The 25620-nt window shown below is 39.9% G+C and overlaps 1 protein-coding gene across 3 annotated transcripts; it reads right to left on the bottom strand.

Annotated features, from left to right (window-relative positions):
- Positions 1 to 951: 951 nt before the first annotated feature.
- On the bottom strand, positions 952 to 17445 carry GLDN (gliomedin). Of its 3 annotated transcripts, none has more exons than XM_058811540.1 (10): positions 17295 to 17445; positions 13230 to 13281; positions 11124 to 11141; positions 10372 to 10470; positions 10038 to 10184; positions 9272 to 9397; positions 6479 to 6562; positions 6274 to 6399; positions 5398 to 5548; positions 952 to 2065 (listed from the first exon to the last, which is right to left on the bottom strand). In XM_058811540.1, the coding sequence occupies exons 1-10, from the start codon at positions 17325 to 17327 to the stop codon at positions 1606 to 1608; spliced, it is 1296 nt and encodes a 431-aa protein (XP_058667523.1). In that variant the 5' UTR covers positions 17328 to 17445; the 3' UTR covers positions 952 to 1605. The 3 variants fall into 3 exon arrangements, with proteins under 3 accessions (XP_058667523.1, XP_058667524.1, XP_058667525.1); XM_058811541.1 differs by having other exon boundaries at positions 10095 to 10184; positions 17295 to 17431; XM_058811542.1 differs by having other exon boundaries at positions 10113 to 10184; positions 17295 to 17431.
- Positions 17446 to 25620: the final 8175 nt, after the last annotated feature.

The following is a 25620-nucleotide window of genomic DNA, read 5'->3' as shown; positions in this document are numbered from 1 at the left end:
GTATTAGTACCACATTTCAATTTTTGAAAAAAATACCACAAACAAACATGAAAAAACTCCCAACCAAAACCTTCACACCCCCCCCCAAAAGTCACAAGCAGCCCACAGAACTGTAGCTCTGGAGTGTGTAGTGTCACACAGGTATAGATAGAATTTTTAGTTTGTGAGTTCTGGTGTATAAACTAGTTCAAAGCATTAATCATGATTTTTGTTCCCTTCTGCATCTCTCTCCTTAGCATGCAGGACCTTAGTGATAACAGCAAGTATCCTGAGAAGAGCCCAGCCATCCCTGTGCCACACACTGGAGCTTAGCTGCAGCAGAGGGATTCCTCCAGCACATTTGCTAAACAAGGTTCTGCAGGCACAGACATTCCCAAATTCATTAATCCCTTCAACAGGGCCTGGATCATACAGGTATTAAACAGCTCAGTGCAGTTCAGGATTTAAATAACACTTTGCTCCTAAGTATTTGAGTGCACTCCATGAACTTTAGCAATATGCACAGGCAGCTTAGAAATTCAGGCAGGGGTTTTCCAAGACCGTGATTTTGAATCTAGATAGATAAAACAACAGGAGAGGTTTTTGTTCCAACATTAAATTTAGAAATCTGAAATACCAGAACAAAATTAAAATTAAAAAGTTCCTATTATTTCTCACCTTCAACTCAAAAATTTGAATATGAATTGGCAGTCTCAGACTTACAGTTAACAACAGATTAAGTCACTAAGCAGCATGATGATTCTAAAAATAGCAGCAAAAAAGTACACCCTTCATTTTATGATTTCATTTGTGTGGATCAATGTGGGGACATTTTATTTTAGTAATATGCCTTATTAAATAGCTATAAGCAAGTTATACTGGTATAGTTTGCATGGCAGTGAGAGCCAAGGAAGAGTCTGCAGCAACACAAGAAACTCAAATACCATTAAAAATGAAATTTTAATCATAAAGGTTATGCCTTTAATTTTAAAGAAACACAATTCATGTCTATTCAGTTGTATTTAATGTCATTATTCCCATTTTCCTTTAGCTGGATTTTGCTTTTGATTATTAACATTTGATTTGACTTGTCAAATTTTAAGCTTTCTGCTTTTTTTTCTATTTAAACAAGTATTTCCATTCCCATTATTTTAAAAGTTTTAAAACTTTGTCCAGAAAAAGTGGTCACACAGAATCCATGGAAATTAAATGAAAGTGACAAAGGTATTTGTACACAAAAGTTCATTATTTAGGTGTTTATATTAGACTGTCATCACTGACTAGAAAATTATTGCAGAGAAGATGATGGTAAATAAAAGTTACAAATAGTCTCTGCTGATGGAATAATCAATGTACATTAGACACAATTATCAGCTGAGTAACAGGAAAAACAAAAGTATGTCTATGCTGTGTGCTATCCGCAATAGTGAACAAAAATTTTTTTAAAAGATGAGGATGGCCTATGTAATTGAAGTGTGTTTATACAAAGGCACCTGATCTCCCTTTCATACACACTTACACACCACCAGCAGCAAACAGAAAATTATTCCAAGTGAAGAGACCCCCATGTGTATGTCATAGAGTTTAAACAGATGCTTTAGTCAAAGGTGGCATGTGAAAATATATTCATGTGCCAAAACGGACTGGGTATACCATTAAGCTTCCGTTCTCCCACGTGTACAAATTCTTGTCTCGCAGACTGTACGACAGCATAGCAAGAATAGACTGTGAAGACCGTAACTTAAACCTTGCATCAATCTGCTTCCCTTTCAGTAAATCAAAAGCAAAACTTACTGTCGTGTCCTTAGTGTCAGTAACATACAGAATGCCACAGGCTATGAATGCATTACCAGCCTTGGATTTAGGATAGGTGGTATTGATGTGCCAATTGACTGAGAAGCTTTCTTCATCAATGTTGGCTACCATTATATTTTCATCAATGCTTGATGCATATATAATCCAAAGACCCTTCTCATCCACTGCTATGTTGAAATACGTCTTGGAGTTAGAGAAGAGGTAGTTCTTGCCCTGGTGTAAGGCCTTTTTGATGTGCAGGGTGTGCTGCGAGTCTTTATCGAGCCCGAACCTGAAATGAGATACAGGAAGGATTCAGTACAGGTGACCAGAGCTCAGCACACACACACACAGGGTGGTGAACCACTGATAGAGGTAGTGTTGAAAATATCTGTTCAAGGAGCATTCTGATGTCTTTTAAGACTAAGTTCTCAAAGGACCTTCCAAAACACTAGGAGAAAATTATAAAGTCATAACCAATCTGAAAGGTGTGCAAGAACATGGATTTGCTTTTGGTAGGTTTCACTTCATTTAGTCTGTGAGCTTTATTATCACCAAGATGAAAGAAGCAACTAAAAGGAACAGGTATGAAAAAGAATTGAATACCAGGTGAAGGCCCAAAATTGGGAAATGGAATCTGTACAAAAGTTTGCTTATGGACTAGGTGGGAGCTAAAGGAAGAAAATGTGATCGACCAAAGCAGCATGAATTCTGGGCAGCTTCACCTAGTCTTGGAGTTCCTCTGATGAAAACAGTCCAGATAATGTGGTGGTTTACTCAAGTAGACATCAAAGGAATTAAAATCCTACTTTTGCAGAGCCAAAATTGTGACCTTATACTGGCCTCAATGGGACAGTCTGAATTCTTCCATCTCTGATGTATAAAATTGTTTTTATTCCTTGAGATTCCTTAATAGGTTGATAATCTGAGGGCAGGAGCAGTGAGCGGCTAAATCATGTTCCTGTACTGGTTTAGGAGGATAATCAGCTCTTCCTGAGACACATCTGCTGTCAGCATTTAATAACCCAATAACACTGGGTTTCAGCAAAGGCAGGGAGAGCATGGCTTTATCTTTTTAAATAATGCCCTCTGCAAAGAAGCACATTTCAGTATCTGACTTCTCTCTCACTGTATAGCTCCATGCTTCAAAGAGAGGAGGGGAAAAATACTACTCAATAAAGGAATGTGCTACACTTGCAAGTATTTTTTCTGAAAAGATAGGCTTAATCACAGGAACAGTTCAGATCCAGGAACATGCAATACTGGAAGAATAATTTTTCTGTTTAAGCAGCATGGATAGCATATATTGGAAAAACCATGGTAAGAAAAGTCAAGAATACCCAACTTAGATCATTCCCCTCAGCTTTTGTAAAACTCACATCTGCAGCAACTCCATATTCCAGCAGCATGTGTGTGCAATAAAACAGCCAGTTAAAGGCTGGAAGAGATTTGAGAAATACATGTGTCAACCCTGTTAATCATGTTCATTGTTTCACATCTATAAATAACCTCATGCAAGGGCTAAAAGGACAGACCTTAACAGGACTAGTTGGTCAGAAATGCAGATTTTTTTTCAGGATTCTCTTCTACTAAAAGCCAACAAGATAGAAAGCACCTCAAGATTCACAAGTTCTGCAGTACATGACACCCTATCTTTTCCTGTTATTTACACATGAAAATCTGGAAGGGAGCAAAAAAGTGAAGTTTAATTCCCAGGTTCTTTTGGGCTCCCCCAGTCAGGGACAGTCCAGCCTGGAATTCCAAATGGTTCTGAAATTCTTTGATATTCTGACATCCTGGGGTAAATGACAAGATATAGTGTAATAGTTTCATCAACCACAAGAAATCAAGCTACAAACATTTTTCTGATCACTAATATCAACAAAGTCAATCAAAAATAACAGAGATAGTAACGCATGTTATGAACCAAAGTAAAAAGAATGAAACTATCACAGTGTTGGAGGTCTGACCATCATGAGAAAACCTGCCAAGGTTCAGACAAACCTAGTTTTGCCTGCTTTTAAATATGACAAGAAACTCTTTTTGAATGTTTTTACAACATTTGTGAAATGGACTAACCAGATCCTCACCTCTACTTTCCATTAAAACAATACAACAACTCCCAGAAGCTTTTATGGAGCCCAAATTCAAGGACTTCAATGTCACAGAATCCATACTGCCTCATTCTGTCTGTGCTGAAGGTAAATAATCTCAGAGTGAAGAACAGAACAGAAAGGCCATTTCTCAGCAGCTCGAGAGGATTTGAAAATTCCACCAACGGTTTGTGTTCATCTGTATATGAAGGCATTTCCTGATTAATGGTATGCAGGGTGAGGAATCTCTGCCCTATCACTGTGTATTGCTTAGACAGTGATGGTCTTTTACAGACTACCAGAGAAAAAGCCAAAATATGTTTAAAGGAGGCTGCCAAAAAGTGAGCTTGTGCTTGGCAGAATAAATATTATAGAATCCTTGCAGCTTGCTCACATTCCTTGGCATGCACATGAGTATAGGAAGGCAGCACTCACACCTGCTTGGGAACAGACATCAAAGTATAGTAAATGTTCTTGGCTCAGACATCAGAGTCGTGTAAGAACTTGAAAGAACAAGCAATCTTTCACTTGCCCTTGGACTGTCTTTGGCTCTTCCCACAAGGTGAGATTCTGGGGTTGATTTGTATTGTTTGTCTCTGTCTTCAGTAGAAAGTTAAATAAGAGATGTAATTCTCAGTTCTAGTTTGGGGAGATGTATCAGGAAAGTAGTAGAAACTTCTTATTATGAGGAAATCAAACACTGGAGCCCCTCCTCCCCAGTGGAATGTGCAAATTTCCAGGTTGCCCTGTCCTCAGCAGGTGCCTCAGTGCTCCCCCTCTGTGCCAGCAGCATTCCCTGCTGCTGCCAGCCAGAGCAGAGCACAGCAAGGGCTCTGCAAAGCCAAGTTTCATGAGTAGGCCATGGTCACAAAACCACCCACCTACACCTCCCACACTGCAGCTGAACCACTTCTGACTCAGATGCAGGTAGGTGCACAGCTTATTCTTCTAAATGCAATCCTTTCTTCTGGTACCCTAATTCCTTAGTCAGTTCTCATTTCTTTCTTGTGATTATGAACACAGCAAAGAATCTGAGCTGAAGAACACCCACAGCAATCTAATGTTCAATAGAACCTGTCTCTACCTGGTTGGATCCCAGGATAGCCAAGAGAATTTGTTGTCCTCTCTGCACATGGCATCTTGTTCATCCTGGGGACCTGTTGCTCTATGACATGGTAACTGCAGAAGTGAACCCCTGAGACACAGGGCTGAACAATGCCTAAAGAATTGTCACAGCAGAGTAGTGGCCCTGAGTTATTCTCCCAGTTTTCCTCTTCCCACAACATCTGCGCACACAAAGTGGAAGGCTGGTGGCCCATATTTTTGTTACAGATTGGAAAGAATGAGTTTTTCCGTCCTGGAAAAAGCTCTGAACCATTCCTCTGTTCTTCCTGTTTAGGTAGGACCAAAAAGAAATACAAAATGCCACAAGGAGAATTGTCTGCTTTTCTGAGGTTCAGCTCTGGCACTCCAACCCATTGCTCCTCCTTTCACAACTTCACTTGTCTTAGGCCAACTATCTTTGACTTACTTCTGAATGTAACTGGTTCCTCCCTGATGGTAGTAGAGATGATTGTTTTGTACTGCATGACCACATCCATAGAAAAGTCCTGTGATGTTAATGATCCTGTAGCTGCCATTCAGCAAGGCATCGAAATTTTCATATTCTTTAATATAGTTTCCTAAACAAAGAGGAAAACATGTTAAAAAAAGAACTATCATTTGGTTCATCTAATTTTGAGATCTCTATACTAAAGTTCAGTCTCTACTGAAAGTCCATCTCAATCAACTATCAGACAAACACAATTGTATTTGTGTTTTCAATAGTGATTCACATTGCTGGAATGCAAAAAAAGAATCCAGAGACACACAAGAGTAATTTATAGAAAAGATGATCAAGAGCCTGCTTCCCACAGACCTAATAGGTCCTCATTCTGAACACAGGTGATGTGTATGCAGAAATATTTCCTTTTCCCACTTAAGTCCTGAACATTTCCCTGCTCTAAATGTAGCTTTTGCAGCAGTTGCCTCATTTTCATGCCTAGCTAAACAAAAAGGCAAAACTCCGAGCTACAATTTAAGGAAGTAAAGCCATAGGAAACAGAAACTCTTGAAAGAAAAAGATAAAAGGCCACAAACAATAGACATTTAAACTTGGATTTAGTAAAAAAAAAAACCCCAAACATAAAGCTATTTTTAAAAATCTGATGTTGACTCTGAAAATGTCTAAAGATATGTCTAAAATGCCTACAGCCATATGTATAGTCAAGTATTAAACAGGTAATGTGGAAAATATTCTGAAAAAGAGGTAGGTAAAAACTCATCATTCTTACAAGTTTAGGTTGAAAGGATTAAGGAAGGAATGTCAGATAACAGATTTTTGGTCAGTGACTACTACTAAAAATACCTAAAAAATGCATGGTGAGCCAAATCCTTTCATCACTTATGTTGGCAGGTTCCCTCATCCAAGTTCCAAACGTTTGCTGTACACTGACATACTGATCAGGACTTCCTACAGACGTTATGACACATTCTGTGGGGAAAAAGCACATGTCCATGATCTGTGACACTGAGAGAAAGTAGCACTCCAGTCACACTTCGTAGCAGGTTACCAGCTTTTTTTGAAGGGGGTTCTGGGGTTCTGTCTTCAGCCTTTCCAGCGAGGGTATCATCATTTGGTACACCACATATCTCATCTAGGGTGGAGGGAGAAAGAGAAAAATTACTTGTTTTACCCTATTTGACATGATAGATGGACACATCAGTGACTCCACTAAAATAAAGGAATGATAACTGGGATTTTGCTTCATCTGGAAAAAAAAAATGCTTATGTTGGTGTGGTCAAAAATGAGATAAGAAAAAACTTGCTCTCACTTCTGCCAAGGAAATGAAGTGTTGAGGCTGACAGTCAACTTTGAGGAGTAACTAATTAAATCAACAGATTTAGTTCCTTAGCTGTGAATTTCTGAGTAGCCACTTAGGAAGAGAGAGTTGCCCTTTTCATGACATAACTTTGGGCAGCTGAGGAAGCTGGAAAATGGCTGATTCAGTAAGAGAAAAAGCATTTTGTTGGGAAGGAGTAGTTGTTAAACACAAAACCTTCATGCACAAATCCCCACAGACCAGAAGAGAGGGTTGATCCTGTTAGCAATAGAACATTTTGGTCGTGTTGTTAATGCCCAAGACAGTAATAAAACAGGTACACATGCTTTGAGTACATAATGCATGAGCTTGACATCCATGCCACTAAAGAAGCAGGATGAAATACTAAGGGAAATGACACATTATATTATTGACACACATAGAAATGGTTAGAATCACATTAGAATCAAACACCTGGAAATATTTTTCCCTGTCCCACAGCAATTTAAGGACTAGCTGGCTGGATTTGCTCTTAGAATTCACTTTTAAAATAATGCCTGAATTAAATTTTTTATGGACCATTTTCTTTAGAGCCAAGTATCACTTCTGCCCTTAAAACAATGTGACACATTTCGGTTTGCTTAGAGTGAATAACCACAGAGAACAGTTCTCATCTTTCTGCTTTTTTCATTGTAGCCTTGTTTTCTAATTCCATTCTTAACTTTTATCTCCAGCTTCTCAGACAGGCTGTGCTTTACACACAGGCTGCACATTTTTTAGACTTGCATTTTCATTGTTGCCTTCTAATATATTTCTAGGATTTACAGGTCTGTGATCAAGTTTAAGTGACAAAGATAGTTAAAAATAGGAAAAAAATATAAAGTAATGCTGAAAGGGTACCATGACATGCAGGAAAGAAAGGACAGATAATACTGCATTGTTGTTTTCTCCTTTAGGTCATATCCTCCTTTTGTTCCTGCAGAAGAAAACTACTCCAAGATGGAGCAAGAACAACATGTATTTCTCCCTTCCATTATCTAGGGCATTTGGTGAGATGACATTGAAAATTTGCAAGTGATCACAGTGTATCTCCAAGTAAGGGACAAACAGTCCACCCAGCCATGGTAAGCTGAATGCCTACAGATAGAATTTACCAATCCCTCGAGATCCCCTTCCAGCTTCTGATCCCAAAATACTTCCAGAATATTTCAAAAAACAAAATCACTCAGCAGCAATTATAAATTGCAATGCACAAGATGATTTTTCTTGGGCTGAGTCTAATAGATGAAGTTGACTGAAGGAGCAGTTCCCTGTACAGCAATTTATCTAAAACTATTGGATAGCCAAGGGCCAGCTCAGGGTTTGTAGCAGAGCTGAGTGCAGGATTTGCCTTTGAGAATATTTGCAGTATTTCCAGCTGCATGGATTAGAAAGCAACTAAAATTAAAGAGACAGTTTTCAATCAGAGATTCTTATGGGAAATTTTCACTACTTTCTTCCCATCAAAAACCAAGATAAATATCCCGCTGCTTCCCATCATAAAATATTCTGGGTGAGAGTTAATAGAGTTTAAAAGTCATTAAAACTATTCATTTGGTCTGTTGGGGGAAGGTGGGAAGGATGGAGCAGAGATGTTTTGTTTCTTCCAGAATTAACCAAAGTACCAGAGAGAAAAATTATACCTGCACTTCCAACTAATTATTCTCTTCTCTTGAAGAAACTAAGTTTTACCAGATTCAAAATTTATTTTGAAAAAGCCAGGCTTGTATTCTTATGCAATAAATTAATTACAATTGTAATTCAGCATAAGTATTTTCTTTCCTTGAAAGAGTAATGAATATTTAATTACAAAATCTGGATTATTCCTTGAAATTTAGTAATAAGATCTCATGGTTTGCTGAGTCATAAAACATAAAAGCTCATCGAGGAAGATCTCATCTTTGCAGAGTTATTTGAGTGTAACTCCCATTTTCCTGCTGCAATTTAAAATCCATCAGAAATCCATCAGAGAGCTTATCCTCCAAAGCATTTCAGTTTGTTTCAGGACTTGAAAAGAGGCCACCTGAGCAAATGGCCCAATTATCTCATACAACAGTTGATGCATTTCTGAATTTCAAATAGGATGAGATTTCTGCTCCAGCTCTCTCCTGTCCACTGTAAGGAGGCTCCCTGGGCTCTGTTCTGACACTTCAATGGTCCAGAATCAGGGGTTTATATTTACATCTAAAATTAAATATTCATTATCTAAAAGCCAACTCTTTCAGCTGCATTTCTCTTTCTTTCCAAATTTATCCCACCTAATAGAAGACACCATTTGTAAATACTTTGCCTGAGCATTACCAAAACACAATTAGAAGACCAACATGTGTAAGGCTGCTGCCTTACACAAACTGTATTTCAGCAAAGCACCTGAACACATGTTCAGCTTTAAGCTTATGCAGTTTTAGTGGTGCCAGCAAAACTAAACCCATGCTGACTGTTTTGAGCCTTGAAGCAATGGTTTAATCTTGGTTTAATGGCAAAGAACACTGGAAAGCACTAACCTGTGCATTTGCTGCTGTAGATGTTCTCCTGAAGCTCCACTTTGGCTTTACCTTTACGTTTACCTGGAGGCCCTGGGGGTCCAGGAGGTCCAGGGGGCCCAGGTGGTCCAGGCTCACCTTTTGCACCTGGGTACAAAATGCAGTGTCAGGACACAGCCCTTCCCCAGGCAGCAGGAAACCTGCAGAGAACTGTGCATGTCCACAGGACACCCACAGAACAGCCTCTCTCTTTCTTCAGAGGTTCCTGAGTACAGAATATGGTGCAATAAACTCTCTGAAATGCTGTTTGTTAGAAAGTGAACCAGATAGAGCTTCACAAGGAGTAGCACATCAATGCATTTTATCTGTCTGGATTACAGGCCCATTAGAGAGTTACCATTTCAGATGCTACACTGCTGTGATTTTACACAGTTTATATTTGGCTGCTTCACATATTCCTGAGTGAAATCTGCCCCTCATTTTCTAATAGAAAAATAAAACTACACTGGAGCAGGAGGAAGTCAAATGTATGAAATCATTCTGGAAAGGGTGATATTCACACACACTTCAACCCAAAGGCCAAGCAGAAATGTTTTTGTGAAGACTTGCCTTGCAAAGAGAACAATCTCCTGTGCATAGCAATACTCAGACTTCCCTGTGTATATAAACCCTATTTGGACAGGTTGGTCTTCCCCTTGCAGATCATATTCATGCTTCAGAAGTGAAGCATATCTTTTTCTGTCAAGTACACTGTTGCAAGAGAGCTCCCAAGAGCACTTTTCTCTACCTTCTAATATTACATCATTGTTTGCATCCCCCTTTTTTCTCTTGGATCCCCTTGCACCTTTTCCTCCTGGCATACCATCCTTGCCAGGCAAACCCATTTCTCCTGGTTCTCCTTTCTGTCCTTGATCACCTTTTGGTCCTGGCAAACCTAGAAATAAAAACCGTTTCAGTATCAAGAGCACTGCTCCAGTATTAAGCACCAATAAATAAATATTTTTTACTACAAACCATATCCACTCTAGTTATGGATGCACTTCACCTCTATTTAGCTGGATAGCTGTAATTTCTTTGGATTTCAAAGCAGTACTGTAACCTAATATGAAGGGAAGCTGTACCTATTTTTCCTCTTTTTCCATTTACTCCTGGTTCTCCCTTTTGTCCTGGAGTTCCTGGGATTCCATCTGATCCATTGTAGCCAGGCAGCCCAGGAGGCCCTGATCAAAGCAAACAGCATAAATTAATTTTCTCAGTTGAATGCAAGTTACCATGAAATCTACTATCTTTACATGCAGCATGTTTATTTATATATTTAAACCCCAGCAAAATATAACTCATACTTTTCTGATAAAGAGAATTTTTCCAAGCAGACCCACAGGTTAAGCAGCACAGATAGAAAACAAGTAACCATTCATAACATAGCCTTGCAACCACCTGAGAACTGAGACAGAATTCAGTAAGAAAGGAGGAAAAGTTATAGGGGAGGTGGGAAGGTGTAATCAGTAACCAATATTTTTTTAAAAGATCATTTTAGTGTTAAATTGTAATATCCATTTCCTTGGGACGTTAATATATAAGTTCATCTCTTCACCTAGATGCTACTTAAACAAAATCATAAACATGCTTTTGATTAAATGTTCTACTTCCTCCACTAGAAAATTAAAATGTCTAAAACCTCCCCTCTCTCAAAAGGGACATGAACTGACTTAAATACAAGCAGTATCAAGGCAGGCAGTCATTCAACCCTCCCTTTATCTAATTAGCAAGGGAAGACAATTTTGTGAAAGATGCATTTCTGCATTTCAATGTTTTGTACCAGCAACTGTTTCAATTACCCCCAAATGTTACTGAAATTGTCCAAGTGTCTTACCTGGGGGTCCTGGGGGGCCTATAACAAGAGAAAGAAAAAAAAAAAAAAAAAAACAACACAAGAAAGAAGAAATAGTGAGTTTAACCTAGCAAGAAAACAAAGCAATTCCAAACTGAACTGATGAGCACTAGATCCGAACAGTAAAAGGGTAAGAAAATCCCTCCAATTTCAAAATGAGCATTTATCTGTTTACCTGCTTTATATTATAAATAACTTTGAGCATTAGCAGTGACTGAGACTTGTCAAAAGAGTAACACCTTTACATAAACATGTTTTGTTTTTTTCAAATTTCAATTGACAAAAGTTTGGCAAAAACCTCTGCAATGTAACCTCACTGTCAGGGGCTTTGGTGCCTTCACAAAGCCATGGATGCAAGACACCTCACAGTCATATTTCCTTTATGTTCTTCAAAAACCTCTTCTAGTGGAAGAATATTGGCTTTACAACACTGATGAATGTCACAATTAAAAATCCTGTTGGATACACATTAAAAATACATGCCACACTTCCCTGTGTTTTACAGATTGCAATTCAGAACTAAGACTATTTAAGAAAGAAAAAAAAGTCTTGTCATTGATATAAACAGTCAGAGTTTTCACATGTGACTTATCCAGTCTGGATCAAGCTTCCCACAGAAACTGGTTGGTACATTTAGAAATTGGATTTGCTTCAGTCATTCAGCAACTTCTAATACAGAAAAATCTGCCTCACTCTTAGACAGCGTATATGTAGGGCCCTAAAGAGAAGCAAGCATAGCAGGCAAGAGTAAAGAAAGATTAACCAGAACAATGTCTGTGATTCCTCACCTGTGATCCCCAATACACATCAAAAATTTTTAAATGGAAAACCAATTGGAGAAGACAAAGGTGACAGTTGCAATTAAAGAACCAAGTTAACTCTCAACATTTTTATCCAGCCAAAGTACTGCCTTGTTTCAACCACTTTTTACAACAGAAAATAACAGTAATTACTAGATTTCCCTAAAGATAACAATTTCAGCATTAATTATGAAGCATTATGAGTAAAGTGAAAACCATTTTACAATACCATTACAGGAATCATCCCTTTTAATCAGTACAGGCAGTAATATCAGTTAACATCTTTCTGCCAGTAAATGGCTATTTCCTTCACACTATATTACATCCATTAGTGCATTGAATTCCTTCCTCATCCCTAGAGCTGAGGCTCCTTATAAAAGCATAAGATACATAAGAAAGGTGCTTGAAAAGCCACGAATGTCATTAAGGCCTACAGCAGAGAAAGCCACTCAAGTAATGGTGTTAAGAGAAAAAAAGGTGCAAAAGGCACCAAGTAACATGAATTTACAAGTCTGAAGCCCAAAAATACCAAAACTTAGATTGTCTGTGCTTCAGCCACTGTTGCAATCAGAACTGATGTATAGCTCCAGAAATATTATTTAACATCTGTGTGTACAATGGTAGTTCTCATTTATGTTTAATCAGTTGAGTCAAATGGACCTTATTGAAAATTCAAACTAGACAGCAAGTGAAGCATTTTCTTTAACTCATAAATCTGGCTTATTTCTAATCTTCTCATTTCCAAAAGGAACACAACTCATTCTGTGACAGACCTCCAAGCTGGACCATAGCTCTTAAATTGGCTGCTACCAGACACATCACCAAACCCCACAAAGCTTTCCACACCTTCTCGGGACTCAGCCATCAGCAGCTCCAGGTCCTCACTGGTGACATGAGACCTCACTAAGTGCCACTGCTCCGCTGCACTTGGAACAATGGGAGCGAGTCTCTACCCCCTGCCTGTTCATCCTGTGTTAGGCATGAAGTGTGACATATGCAAAAATATTGTGACTAAACCTCAGCTGGTATTTGAAACACCCAAGTCTAAAAGATTTGCTTATGAAAATGACATCAAAGAGAAATGGCTCCAAGTAGCATCAATTGAGTTCCTTGAATTCCAGCTTTTATATTCAGAGGATACAGATAAAAGTGGTACATATTAACCTTTTTTTAAAACTCTGATAAATAGCAGTATTTTGACATAGTTATTGATCTCAGGTTCTTTGAAAACACTGTTTCTGGGTTCCTGGAGGTAACATAGGTGTAATAATTAAGGCAGCAAACATACCTGTTAAACATATCCCCTTTGTGCTGTTACACAAATCCACCATCACTCGGACCTAATATTGCAAAGAAATTAAAGTTGAAAACAATGTATTTCATAAAAGTATCCGGTTCACTTTACCTACAGAAATAATTCCAAACCCAAAGATACTACTGGCCCTCTGTGCTTATTCAAATGAGCTATTCAGAATTCTGTAACACTGTTACACCATCCATCTCTTTGGGCAGTGGAACCTCAGTTTAATCCTTACTGAAAATATGAATAAAATATTGGGCAGACAACTCCACACATCACTTAGTCATTAAAATTCACACATTACTGGAACACATATGGTTGTCCAAGCATGGACTCTATCAGCAGAAGGTATTAAAATCCAATTATCAGCCAATAAAAACTACATTCAATTTTATTTTATGTTTGTATTAAGTGATGGGAACTTTTCTAATGAAGCATACCCAGGGAGGAAGATGACCTGTGTTCCAAGTAAGCAATTTCTTATCTTTGAATAACCAAGATGTGCAAATTTGAAATGGACCTTCATCCACTCAAAATAATTCAAACAAAAAGATGAGTCTTCATTAAATCAAGCTGGAAGACACGTTCATAAAGAGGCTTTTAATCTAGAGTAGACTAAAATTTATCAATAGAGGAGTCAAAATACACAGTTCTTGGCTGAGCAAACATTCACATTACATGTCCTGCATAATGAGAGTCAACACTAAAACATTTTGCGACTCATCAAAACAAACAGCAGAAATATTATGACCATGATCTCTGCAAGTCCCTGAGCTCTCTATGGGAAAGTCTAATGTTTACAGCCAGAAAAGAAAGGGTCACTATTTCAGGGCTGTGCAATGAGTGATAATTTATGAACCATTTACCCAGAGCTGCACATTTGTTGATCTTTGTGCAGTTACTCTATCTACAATTAATAGAAATTAATGGAATGCACTAGTCCCAAAAGACAGAAGGAACAAGTGCAAGGCAATCTGAAAGGCAGATTAAAGCTTAATCCTAGCAAGGTTATTTGCCACTGTCAATCATTATTTTTTAAATTAATCCATCATTAGTTTCAACTGTCAAATCTAACAGACTCAAATAGATGACAATTAGTTTAGTGGAAAATATCCTTTTGCTGCAAAACCAAACCATATTTGACAACGAGTTTCTGTTCTGTCTGATACCTGCTGAGAATGTACTGATTCCAGACTGTACTGGAACAGTACATTTAGAATTTCAGACTGTTTAAATTAGCTGAGAAGTGCTAACTGATTCTGAATATCAGAATATGCTTGTTTTCTTTCCCCTCACACTCCTCAAAAACACTTGGCTCCTACCCTGTAATTTGTAAAATACATGTTGTCCATATGCACTCTAATTCTAACAGCATTTTAATTTAAATAGTTCTGTTGAGGTTGTTGAAGTGATCACAGCTCGCTTTGGAGCCCTCCAATTATCTCAGCAGCACTACTTTTACCAGTCAGTGCAACTCAGGTGGCAATTAAAAAACAGGGCACTCAAGAAGTGCAAATAGCCTGTGACAGAACCTCCAGCTTAGCTATGAAAGATACCATTCACAACCAGCATCATCACTAAGAAAAGCTACGGATAAAAATATATAATTTAAATGCTAAAATCTTAGTTTCCTCATGGAGAAATGGTGGGATAATAAAAATAAAATAAACTCCTAAACTATGAAATATTACTCAGATAATTGGTAGCCATCATCTCTTGCACTGTCTCAAATCACACTTTGAATCTTGGCCTGTACCCTCCCATCAGCCTTTCTGCAGCAGCAGATTTGCCAGTTTGCTATTTTTACTCACTTGCAAAATAAATATACATATACTTAAATAAGAGGCCTTTAACAAAAAATGTGCTTGTTTTATTAGAGCTAACATGATTTAGCTCTGATCTAATCTCCAGAGAGAATCTGTTCAGACCAAGCCTCTGCTCAGGCCCACATTGAACAGGGGCCACCAGTGCCACAGGGGTCATCCCACCAACTCTGAGGAATTTTGTCTCACACTACAAAAGTAGCCAAGTCTTCAAATTACATTAGTGGGAGTTAGATTCAAAATACAGAAATGCGGGAGTGGGAGGAGGGGGTGCTTGAATATTTTTCTAAGAGCTCTTTTCCCCTTGAGCAAATGATTCTGCACGCAGTTACACACTGTGGCAGTGGCCAGAATGAAAAATGTTTGATGGGAGTAAGAATAAAAAGGCATCAAACCCTCCCAAGGAGCTCCCTGCAGGATACACAGGTTTAAATGAAGCACATCACACACAGCATAGTCACAGTGGACATTTAGAGGCACAAGTGCACAGTCTGGCCACGTGCTGTTCAAATATACACAATGTGCTCAGTCCTAGGTGGAGAGGGCAATAAAATTAATGTAATGTAATCATGGTACCTATTGACAGCAGAGTAGCACATTTAATGGCCACTGTCAAAATTATCCAGACACTCACCTGCAACTAATGATCCCAGTCTGAGCACCTAGCATAAATGGCATTGGCTGTCTTCAAGCCCTATCAGGATCAGAATCCTTTCCCCAATAATTTTATTTGTGGATCTTTTGGACTCAAAAGAGCAATTCGTATCAGATAGAGCAAAACAAACTGCACCTGCCAAATTCAGGGATGACTTCCTAAAATAAGTTCTTTAAAAGACAGTTTTGAGTACAAAATTATGTGACTTTACAGACTTTTACTTTTTGCAGAAGTCTTGTGCTGCAAATTCTAAACTTAAAGCACAACAACTTAGAAGGCCTAGCTTAAAAAAATATTACTCTAAAACCCAAACAAAGTCGTTATCATGACTCCATGCTTTGAACACCTGTGCTTGACACTCTCATTAGCTTTAATATTAGTGGAGATGTTATCAGTGTAAAATGAGGATTGCAATAGTTTATTAACAGAAATGCCATCAGAACATGACTGAAGAGGTATTTTCTCTAAACAGTTTTTTAAACCAGCAACATTAATACACGAGTTAGAGCCTGAGTTACACTTTTGTGCATGTAGACCTGCAGCCCTTACTGGGACAGTTTCCACCAAAGTTCTCTCAATAGTAATATTTTTCTTGCATTTCTTCTATCTCAAAATTCAAAAGCGCTTCAGTCTATTCAAAATTTGTCAGCTATACAGCCTGTGTAATTTTTCAGCTGCATGACATTAGTTCCTACTGAGCATCATCTTTTCACTGATGTGCAAAAAACTGTGCTGTTCTACCACAGAAAGGACATACAGTTCTCCTGATCCATCAAATACCACTTGAAATTTAGCACTTACTGGAAGGGCATGATCAGTTTCAAAGAGATGTCAGGTGATATCCTGTGCCTCATGCTGAGATGCTGAACAGCACAAAACACACGGGGGCTCTGTTAGTGGTGTTAGCTTTAAAAACTGGGAACGCTGGAAACTGGAAGGCTTGTTATTGCAATGAAATTTTGGAGTTTCACTAAACCACCAACTGTAGTTATGATATTTTCTGAAAAATCCTTTCTTTATGATTTTTTCTCCTGAGAAGCTGAGAGACCTCAAGACCAAAACGTAAACAATGACTATCTGCTGCTGTGGAATGCAACAGGCGGATCTGTGATTGGTCTCGTGTAATTGTTTCCAATTAATGGCCAATCACTGTGCAGCTGTCCGGACTGTCTCAGTCAGTCACAAGCTTTTGTTATTCATTCATTTTCTATTCTTAGCTAGCTTTCTGATGAAATTTTTTCTTCTATTCTTTTAGCATAGTTTTAATATATATCAAAAAACAATAAATCGAGCCTTCTGAAAAATAGAAACATAGAGTCCCATCCTAAGACCACTGCGAACCCCCATCACACCCAGCCTCCCTCCCTCTGTATAGGTCTGGTTTGCAAAGTTGGGTGGTACCCTGCGAGCCGAGCCCGGCATTCCCAGAGCAGGCAGGGGGCAGAGCCCCGCGCTCTCTCCAGGCAAAGCCGCCCCGCAGGAGCCAAGGCGGGTGCGCGCCCGCCCCGGGGCCGCAGTTGGGCCAAGCCCGGCTCTCCCGCCCCCGGCCCGCTGGCAGCCCCGGCGGGGCCGTACCGGCACCATGGAGTAGGTGAGCATCATCATCATCTCGTCGCCGTCGGCGCGCACGTGTGCGCGGGCGCGCTCCCCGCGGCGGCTGCGCTTGGTGCGGGCGGCGGGCGCGGGCGCGGGGGGCGGCCCCCGCTCGGAGCCGTTCCCCGCCGCCGCCTCCAGCTCCCGCAGCGCCGCGCCCAGCTCCCGCCACTGCGCCAGCAGGAACAGCGTGCCCGCGGCGCTCAGCGCCGACAGCAGCCCCACGGCGGCCAGCAGCGCCCGCCCGCCCGCCGCCTCCATCGCCCCGCCGCGCCCGCGGCGCCCCGCATTTATGGGCGCGGCCCGCGAGTGCGGGGGCACGGCGGGGCCGGGCCGGGCTGGGCACCGGCCCCGCTAAACCGGGCGGGACGGGGACTGCCCTCGGACGCTGCCAGAGCGGGATGCGCCTGGCGCAGCGTGTGACACAAACGGGCTGATGCCGTACATGGGGTTTTCCAGGCGTCGAGCAGTGAGACTGCATAATAAAAATCCCCCCGCTAGACAGATCCCGTCATCACACTGATCCGTGACACGGGTCCTGCAGTTCACAGCATCAGTGAGCTCTCTTATGAATACCATGTGTCATTCACTTACAAAAATTGACCCGTTGCTTTAGACGTTCAAGCACAGACCTTTCCCAAATCACTACTGCTAAACCTTCTCTGACATGGGGTATCTTTCATATAGTAAATTTTGTTATCAGTTAATTCAAGCACAGACCTTTCCCAAATCACTACTGCTAAACCTTCTGTCACATGGGATACCTTTCATATAGCAAATTTTGTTATCAGTTAATTCATAGCAAAGATAAGAAAATGAATTAGAGCATGTAGCAGAATCTGACTGAATACCAAGACTTCATGAAGAATGTAAAAGCTCTCGAACTCAAAAACACTTTTCAAAAAAGTTATTTTTAAAGTTGACATTTCAAATCAAAGCCATGCACGTTCTTACATTGATATCGTTTCAAACCGACCTCAAGAAACCCCCAGCTTTTGAATGCCAATTTTCCTACAAGAGAAGGCTTTCATCCTTTGTCACAGTGACAATTCTCTGCTGCAACTGATCACATAAATTTTGTCTCCATTCTGACTACACCATTGACCTGTAATTCATGCTAATCCCACAGTACATTGACAGATGAACTATTGGGTCAAACCAAATCTGAACTTAATACACTCAGTTCTGCTACAGCTGCCTAAGCACAGTAGAGAAGCAGAGATAGGAAAACAACTCCATCATATTAAATTTCTCCTCTCTCTGAAATAAAAAATTACTGCAAAAAGTGCTGGGGTGCTCAGGTATTGCATCAGAGAGTTTCCTTATGAAACTCCCACAGGTATAGGTCAAACAAGATGAAAGAGAGACCAATCATTCCATCTCATCCCATGATGGCAGATGAGACAGAAGAAAATCACCATGCACCCAAAGGCATAAGGCTTATCAGCACAGAAACAAAGAGTAGTTTGGGCTGAAAAGCACCTTTAAAAGTCAGCCCTTCTGCAGTGAGCAGGCACACCATCAAACAGACCTGGTTCCTGAGAGCCCCATCCAGCCTGGCCTTGAACGTTTCCAGGATGGAGCACCTCTCTGGACAACCCATATCAGTGTTTCACCACACTTACTGCAAAATATTTCTTCCTTGTATCTAGTCCAAACCTACTCTAAGATAGTCTAAGGAATAATTACAAAACTAAATGAGCGAACACTTGCTGAAAAATCATTTGAGGCTTTGGGCCTTGGCAAACTATTCTGAAGGTATCACAAAGTCCTCCATAAATGTGAATAACCTTCCTGATGTCAGTGAGGGTCACAAGAATAATTGCTTCCCCCAATATATCCACACCAAGCAGGACACTCCTGGGTGTGGAAAATGCCCTGGCCAGGTGGGCTCAGCTGTCCTGGCTGTGCTCCCTCCCAGCTCCCCGTGCACCTGCTCAGAGGCTCTGACCAGCCCCTGGCTGCAGGTGAGCACTCTCAGCACCAGCCAAGGTGTCACTGGCTGTCAGCGTTATCCCACAACTCCAAAGTGCAGCACTGCACCAGCTGCCAGGAAAACAAATCATTTTATCCCAGCCAAAACCAGGAGACTCTGCAGTTGATGTCCCAGCTTAGCACAGAAGTGCATATTTGAGTTTTACTTATAGTATTACACTTGTAAAGGAGAAAGAAGAGAAAGAAATAAGACCTTGCATAGAATTTCCCAGAAGACTTATCTTAAGCAGGCTTACTATATAATTCATAGACATAACAAAATGAGTAAGAATCTATCACACCAGCAAGTTAAAACTTTCTGTCCAAGAACAAATAGAACTGCACCTCAGAGACCATACAGCACAACTAACAGCAATTCTTCATTTTTATTGTCCATTTCAAAGAGCAATGATTGAGTAAAAAAAGAGAGTATAATAATTATGAGCTACAATTTGGAGAATAACAAAAGCAACACAGCACTCTTAGCACCCTTGTTTTCCCATCTGCCTAATTCTGCAAGGTTTTCTCTCCATTACAAGCAAAAAGCAACTGAACATTGTTCATTAAGAAATGGGCCATTGGATCAGCACACCCTATCCAAGGCTGCAGTCAGGAACCTGCTGGGATGGCAGAGTGGCAGAGTCCTTCCCCAGGCCCCAACATATACCAGAGGTTTGTGGCAGTGTGTGCAGACCTGCCCTTGGCTTGCTAGGACACACCGTTACACCTCTGGTGAGAAACTGCCCCATTTTTATAAGCCAGGAATCAGCTGACAGCTCAATGTCATGGCAAAGAGGTTCCCAAGACTGCACTGCAAGTTCTTTTAGCTGCTCCAGTGGCAGGAGCAGCTGACTGGGCTGTGGACATTCCTGTCCCTGCCTTCCACTGAGTGCTCCTCCAGCCCATATGAACAGCAGCTCATTCAAATGTCTCATGTTATCCTCTGCTACTGCCTGATAGTGCTGTGGCTCCTGGATCTCTTGTCCCTGTGTGACACAGCTGAGATTTTGGTTCATCCATGCAGCACTTGTTACCAGCTGCAATGCACTTCATGCTCAATGCCTCTCTTCCTTCACAGTGACAAAAACCAATGGTCCCAATGGTGATCAGCAAAGCAGAATGGAGGCTTGGGAATGCTATTGGTAAATTCTAGGAACTTTACTGCTATTTTCCTACTCAAAAACCAGAAAAATTTGCTCAGTAGCAATTTAAACCCATGTGAGAAAAGTGTTATCCCCTAGATCCATCATTTTCTCAGTTAGGTAGAATGCCAGCAAGCAGCAATTCAATTATTTCCTGGCATTCAGAGCCTGTGTCTCTAAAGCACATCCTAACTGTGCATCATAACTGACAGGGCATAGAAGGGTCACATAAATCTGCCCAAGCAGCACTGGAAGCAAATAGAAGCTACCAATATGCAAACTGCAGAAGCAGCACCATGTTTTTTCTTTTTAGAATTCCAGCTTTGCAGAGCTGAAATTAATTCCCAGAAAATAAAACATAGCATTCCCACAAGAGGTATTTTTGTATCCAAATTACTCACTATGTGTATAATAAAAAATATTCCTTGATTATCCTCAAGCTGACAATGTATTCAGATGGTGTCACACTTAACTAATGCTCCCACTGATGTTTTACTTTGTAGAAGTTGTTATTACTAAAATCTCATCTATTTTGGCAGCTGCCCTAGTGATAAAGCACATTGGAGATTAGAACATTATTTCACTTGGGTAGATAATGCTGGAAGAAGGACCAAGGTGCTGAGGACAATGCTCTTATGAGACAGTTAAACTGCCTCTGATCATGCCATGACAAGATCAGACAGATTATAGTCCTTATGAATGCTATCAGAAAGAAAATAATCTCTTTTCCTGACCTAGTTAAAGTGAAAAAATGATCTTTTAAAGCTTTCATAACCTGCCATGATAAGTGACAGATTTTATTGGATCTCCCTTCTTCTCGAGAAATACACCAGAGGTTTGATATATTAATTTTACCACTCCAAAGCTACTATAGACTCCAAACCTACAAAGTAGAAGGAGGAAGATCATTCTTTGGGCTGTCAAACTGATGAACAATTAAGGCTTTCCAGTAAATTTCTTGTGCTTTCCACTGCCACAGCTGACCCTGGTGAGTGCTGCAGCCGTGTGTTCAGCAGGGATGTGCTCAGGCAGGGCTGCAAATGCTCCTTCTCCTCACCCCTGCTCCCATTGCTCAAACCATGGCATGCACCAGCAGCTGAGCAGAGTCTGTCCATCCAAACCACAGTTACACTTTAATATTGGCCCTGAAATAATATAAAATTTATGAAAATATGAAATAAATATTGGCACATTGCTTCTACAGCAAAGAATTAGCTTTAAAATATAAAAAGGCTTCTGACTATATGCAAAAAGAGGCTTGATTTTGAAATTCATATTAGGTCCTTGCATATTCATGTTCAGAGAAACTGGAGCATGTAGGTTTGAAATGCCTTTGCAGCAGTTGCAGGTCAGGCACAATAGCAGATTTAGTGATCCAGACCACACTAAGCTGTGTGATCAACCTCACCCCACAGAATTAATTCAGGCTTCTATCAGGCACACACACCAGAATGCCTCCTACTCCATTTCTGCACATACATTCCACACAGCTTATGGCATACTGGATACAGGCTTGCTTTTCAAGGAAAAAAAATTACTGGGAGAAGATAACAATACAAAGAAAATACTATAATTCTCATGATTTTGTATCAGAGGTGTGGAAAAGATGGAGTAATACCCCAACCCTTAAATCTTGTATTGTGCTTTTCAGTGGCACAAATACATAAAGCTCCTCGAGGAATCAGCCACAAATACCTTGAAAACTACTTCTGATTTCAGGAAACTCCTAGTTAGTACAGAGTTGCAATACACCAGATGTTTGATACATTCATTATCAACATTATGAATTACAGAATAAGCAAATCTATCCAGAGGAAAGAATATGCCAGCTGTTAATTTGGAATATCTGGATTTATTATAAATCATAAATTAGGACTCAGTGAAAAGTGTTTCTTAATAGGTAGGTCAAGTTGGTGTTTGAAGTTCAAAGTAAAACCCATAAATATCTGCAAGAGCTGCAGCACAAAGAGTACTATTCAGTGGCATCAGCAGAATGTCTCATTGTCTTTGAATGCACATTCAATAAATTGGAGGAAGATGCCTTTGAGATGTTTCATCTGGGCACTGGCAGCTAAAGACTATTTTCCCAGAAAACTGCTCAGAATTCCTCCAACACACATTAGAAAAAAATCAAAGCTACATCATAGACAAAGATGACTTAAGGAGCAAAGAAAGAGAACAATTCAGACACCATGGCTACAACAACCCATTCATAATCCAAATTATGGGGGTAAAGCAACTGATCAAAACACATGACAAATAGGAAGTGACTTAAAAGATCTATCACATCTTTGTACCACCACTGAAATCTGAAAACAATGAGAAGAACTGTAGAAATCCAGATAGCTATCCTTGAAAATAGTCCCTGTTTTTTGCAGAGAATCCTGCAGTTCAGTAGGGAAACAAAGGATCAGGACACTCCTCAACTACCCTGAAACACAGTCAGGAACTAAATATTAAATATCCAGTATCAAAAAAATAATCAAAATTATGTTACATCCATGTTGAGATACAAAGCAACAAAGAACATTTTTTGGTAAGGGTATTCCAACAACACAATAAAAATTGGAGTTTGCATGCTGGAAACTCTCTGACACCATCCACTGGTAAGAGGTCTGTCCAAGGAGCAGGAGCGGATGTCTCTGCGGCCCAGGTATAACAGACTGGGAGAAATAAAACATCTGAATATAAAACAGAGCAGAATTAAGATTGCCTCTCTGCTTCCAAAACCTCTCTCCACATCATTTCACCGTGCATGGCAGCCACCACCTTAGAGCAACTGCTGCCTAGGGCTTCAACCAGCCCTGTCACAATCCACTCTCTGCAGCTCCTGGCAATGCTCACTCAGGAAATATGGAATGCAAGCAGTATTCCAGCTTTATTCTCCTCAACTTTTTGTCATTCATATTTACCACTGTGATTCACAGGGGATTAAATATAAATTTGCCTATTCGAGCACTTTTAACACATTAATTTGATATAGAACTATACAAACCATAAATATATATTTTAAGACTATTTATAAAGCCAAGAGAAAGAAATAGCACTATATAACAGCAGTGTTTAATATGTCATAGAGAAGAAATGTCAAATAATGAATTTACTACTGGTATCTCTGAGTTTCAGAAAACTTTACACAGTCATAGCCAAACACAGCTGAAAAATAAATGCACCAACTGCACTGGGATAATTTATAAATGAGAACAGCAGTGTGATTCCAGAACACTCCCAAGAAAACTGCTCTGTATTAGGTAGATTTTTATAGGCACTATTTGCCCACTCATATCAAAACTGTGGGACATATTCTTTCAGGTCCTGATAGGAAAACCCATTGCAATTTTAAAGACACAGAGAGGCAACAAAGACAATTAACAGTAAAACCATGCATTAGAGTGACATAAAAACCAGTTATATTAAAGCAATTTAAATCCATCTGCCATTTTCATCTTTAAAATCTAGCAATAATCTAGAATTGGATCCTCTTCGTTTAGAAGAGTTAAAGCTTCCATCAGTAACCAAATAATTGCCAACTACCTATTCACCTAAAATCAGGATTAAAATAATATCCACTGGATTAACTAAAGAGGAGCCTTTAATGAGCTTACCCTGACACCTCAGTGCCTCTTAGACAGATTTGGGATCTTGGTGAGCAGACACTGACAGCCACTCCTAGAAATTATTTTCCTCTACCACTGACAAGGCAGGGCCAAAAGACTGGTTCGGACCTAAATGTCTAGAGTTACGGAAAATTAATTATATTCACAGAAGTATTACCACCCAGGGAAAGTTTGATACTACAACAAACTTTATCCAGACACATTTCCTAACAGACTCTCTATTCCAGTGACTCCATAACCTCAAGACAACAGAAAAGGCAACCAAGGCAAGAAACAGGAGATAAAATGTGCATTTTCCTTATTAGATTAGATTTGAAATACGTTTTTCTAAATATAAATTATCCAGAAGCACAATTTTCAGAAAAGCTGCACATACAATAATAACAGGTACAGACATAAAACTGCATTTTGTGTATTTTGCCCTATTCAGGGAGAAAGTGTGGAAGGCACTTGGGTTTTTCCAGCTGAAGGAAGGGGTGCATTCCCCTTGTTCCAGAGCTGTGTATGCCTTGATTTGCAGAGCAGAAAATGTGCAAGTCTGTGCAGATCTGGAACGGCACATGGCTGTGCCACAGCACTCGGATTGTTCTGGGAGCACAGGATGGAGGGGGCACTCTGGCAGAATACTCAGTTCCCTTGCAGGCACTGGAGCTGCACCCACGTCAGGCAGCGATTTGGCACATTCCCTGTCTGGGAAGAAGCCTCTCAGACTGTCTGCATCTGTGCTCCTTGTCTCCACAGTGAAACATCTCAAGATAACACAAAAGGACTAGAAATACCACAACTCAAAAAAAAATCAATAATTTTCTAAACAAGCAGCTCAAGTCAGAAAGACACTTGACAAAAGAGTCATTTTATCAGGTTTTTGAACATGAATGGCTGGATGCCACAGCACTGCATTCCCAGCCCCTTTTCTGTGAGTGCAGGGGTCCTCTGTAAGGAGTAGTTTGCATGTAATAATGACATCGATGGGCACAACACTTAGTGCATGCAGTGTATTTGTGATCTCTATGTACAGTTTGTAACTAATGTTAGGGTAGGTTTAATAGCAATGCAATTAAACACGATAACACATTTCTTCGGGTGGGAAGGCTGGAAATCTGTGCTTAAGCTGCTAGGCAGGGGAAGTGCAGCAGTGAGGAAGAACTGCAGCATTTCTTCAGCCAGATCAACTATTAAGTAAAAAAAACTAAACCACCAAACAAAAAACCTGATCCTTCCAGAGTGATTTCACCACATTATATTACTCTACAGAAGAGATGAGATGCAGACTGATTGTGGGGTAATCCTCGAAATTTTTTTTAATATTCTACTTTTGATGTAATTTGGGTGCTGATAAGCGTCCTTGCATATTTAAGTAACTACACAAAGCCACCTAAATTTATATGTTTATAATTTTAAAACATTTAGATACTAACTTTAGAATTCTTGCTCATATGCATGGGGGATTGTCATTTATGTGTTACAGAATTAGATTGGGATTTATTACAGATATGTACAGAGTCTGGCAAGCAGAGGTGAGGATGATTTGATACGTAAATATTTATGTGAAGCAAAGCCATAATGATGGGTCTG

The sequence above is a fragment of the Ammospiza caudacuta genome, chromosome 10 (genome assembly GCF_027887145.1).
Source record: "Ammospiza caudacuta isolate bAmmCau1 chromosome 10, bAmmCau1.pri, whole genome shotgun sequence".
In the NCBI taxonomy this organism is placed as follows: Eukaryota; Metazoa; Chordata; class Aves; order Passeriformes; family Passerellidae; genus Ammospiza; species Ammospiza caudacuta.
This window is presented reverse-complemented; position numbering and strand designations above follow the sequence as displayed.

What these genes read in the sequence shown, in the direction of transcription:
- GLDN (XM_058811540.1), bottom strand. Translation starts at nt 17,327, where the DNA reads ATGATGATGATGCTCACCTACTCCATGGTGCCG. An exon ending in CAATGATGTAATATTAGAAG is followed by an intron (nt 9,398 to 10,037) that starts GTAGAGAAAAGT and finishes TTTTGTACCCAG; the next exon opens with GTGCAAAAGGTGAGCCTGGA. An exon ending in ACCCCCTTCAAAAAAAGCTG is followed by an intron (nt 6,400 to 6,478) that starts GTAACCTGCTAC and finishes TTTTCCCCACAG; the next exon opens with AATGTGTCATAACGTCTGTA.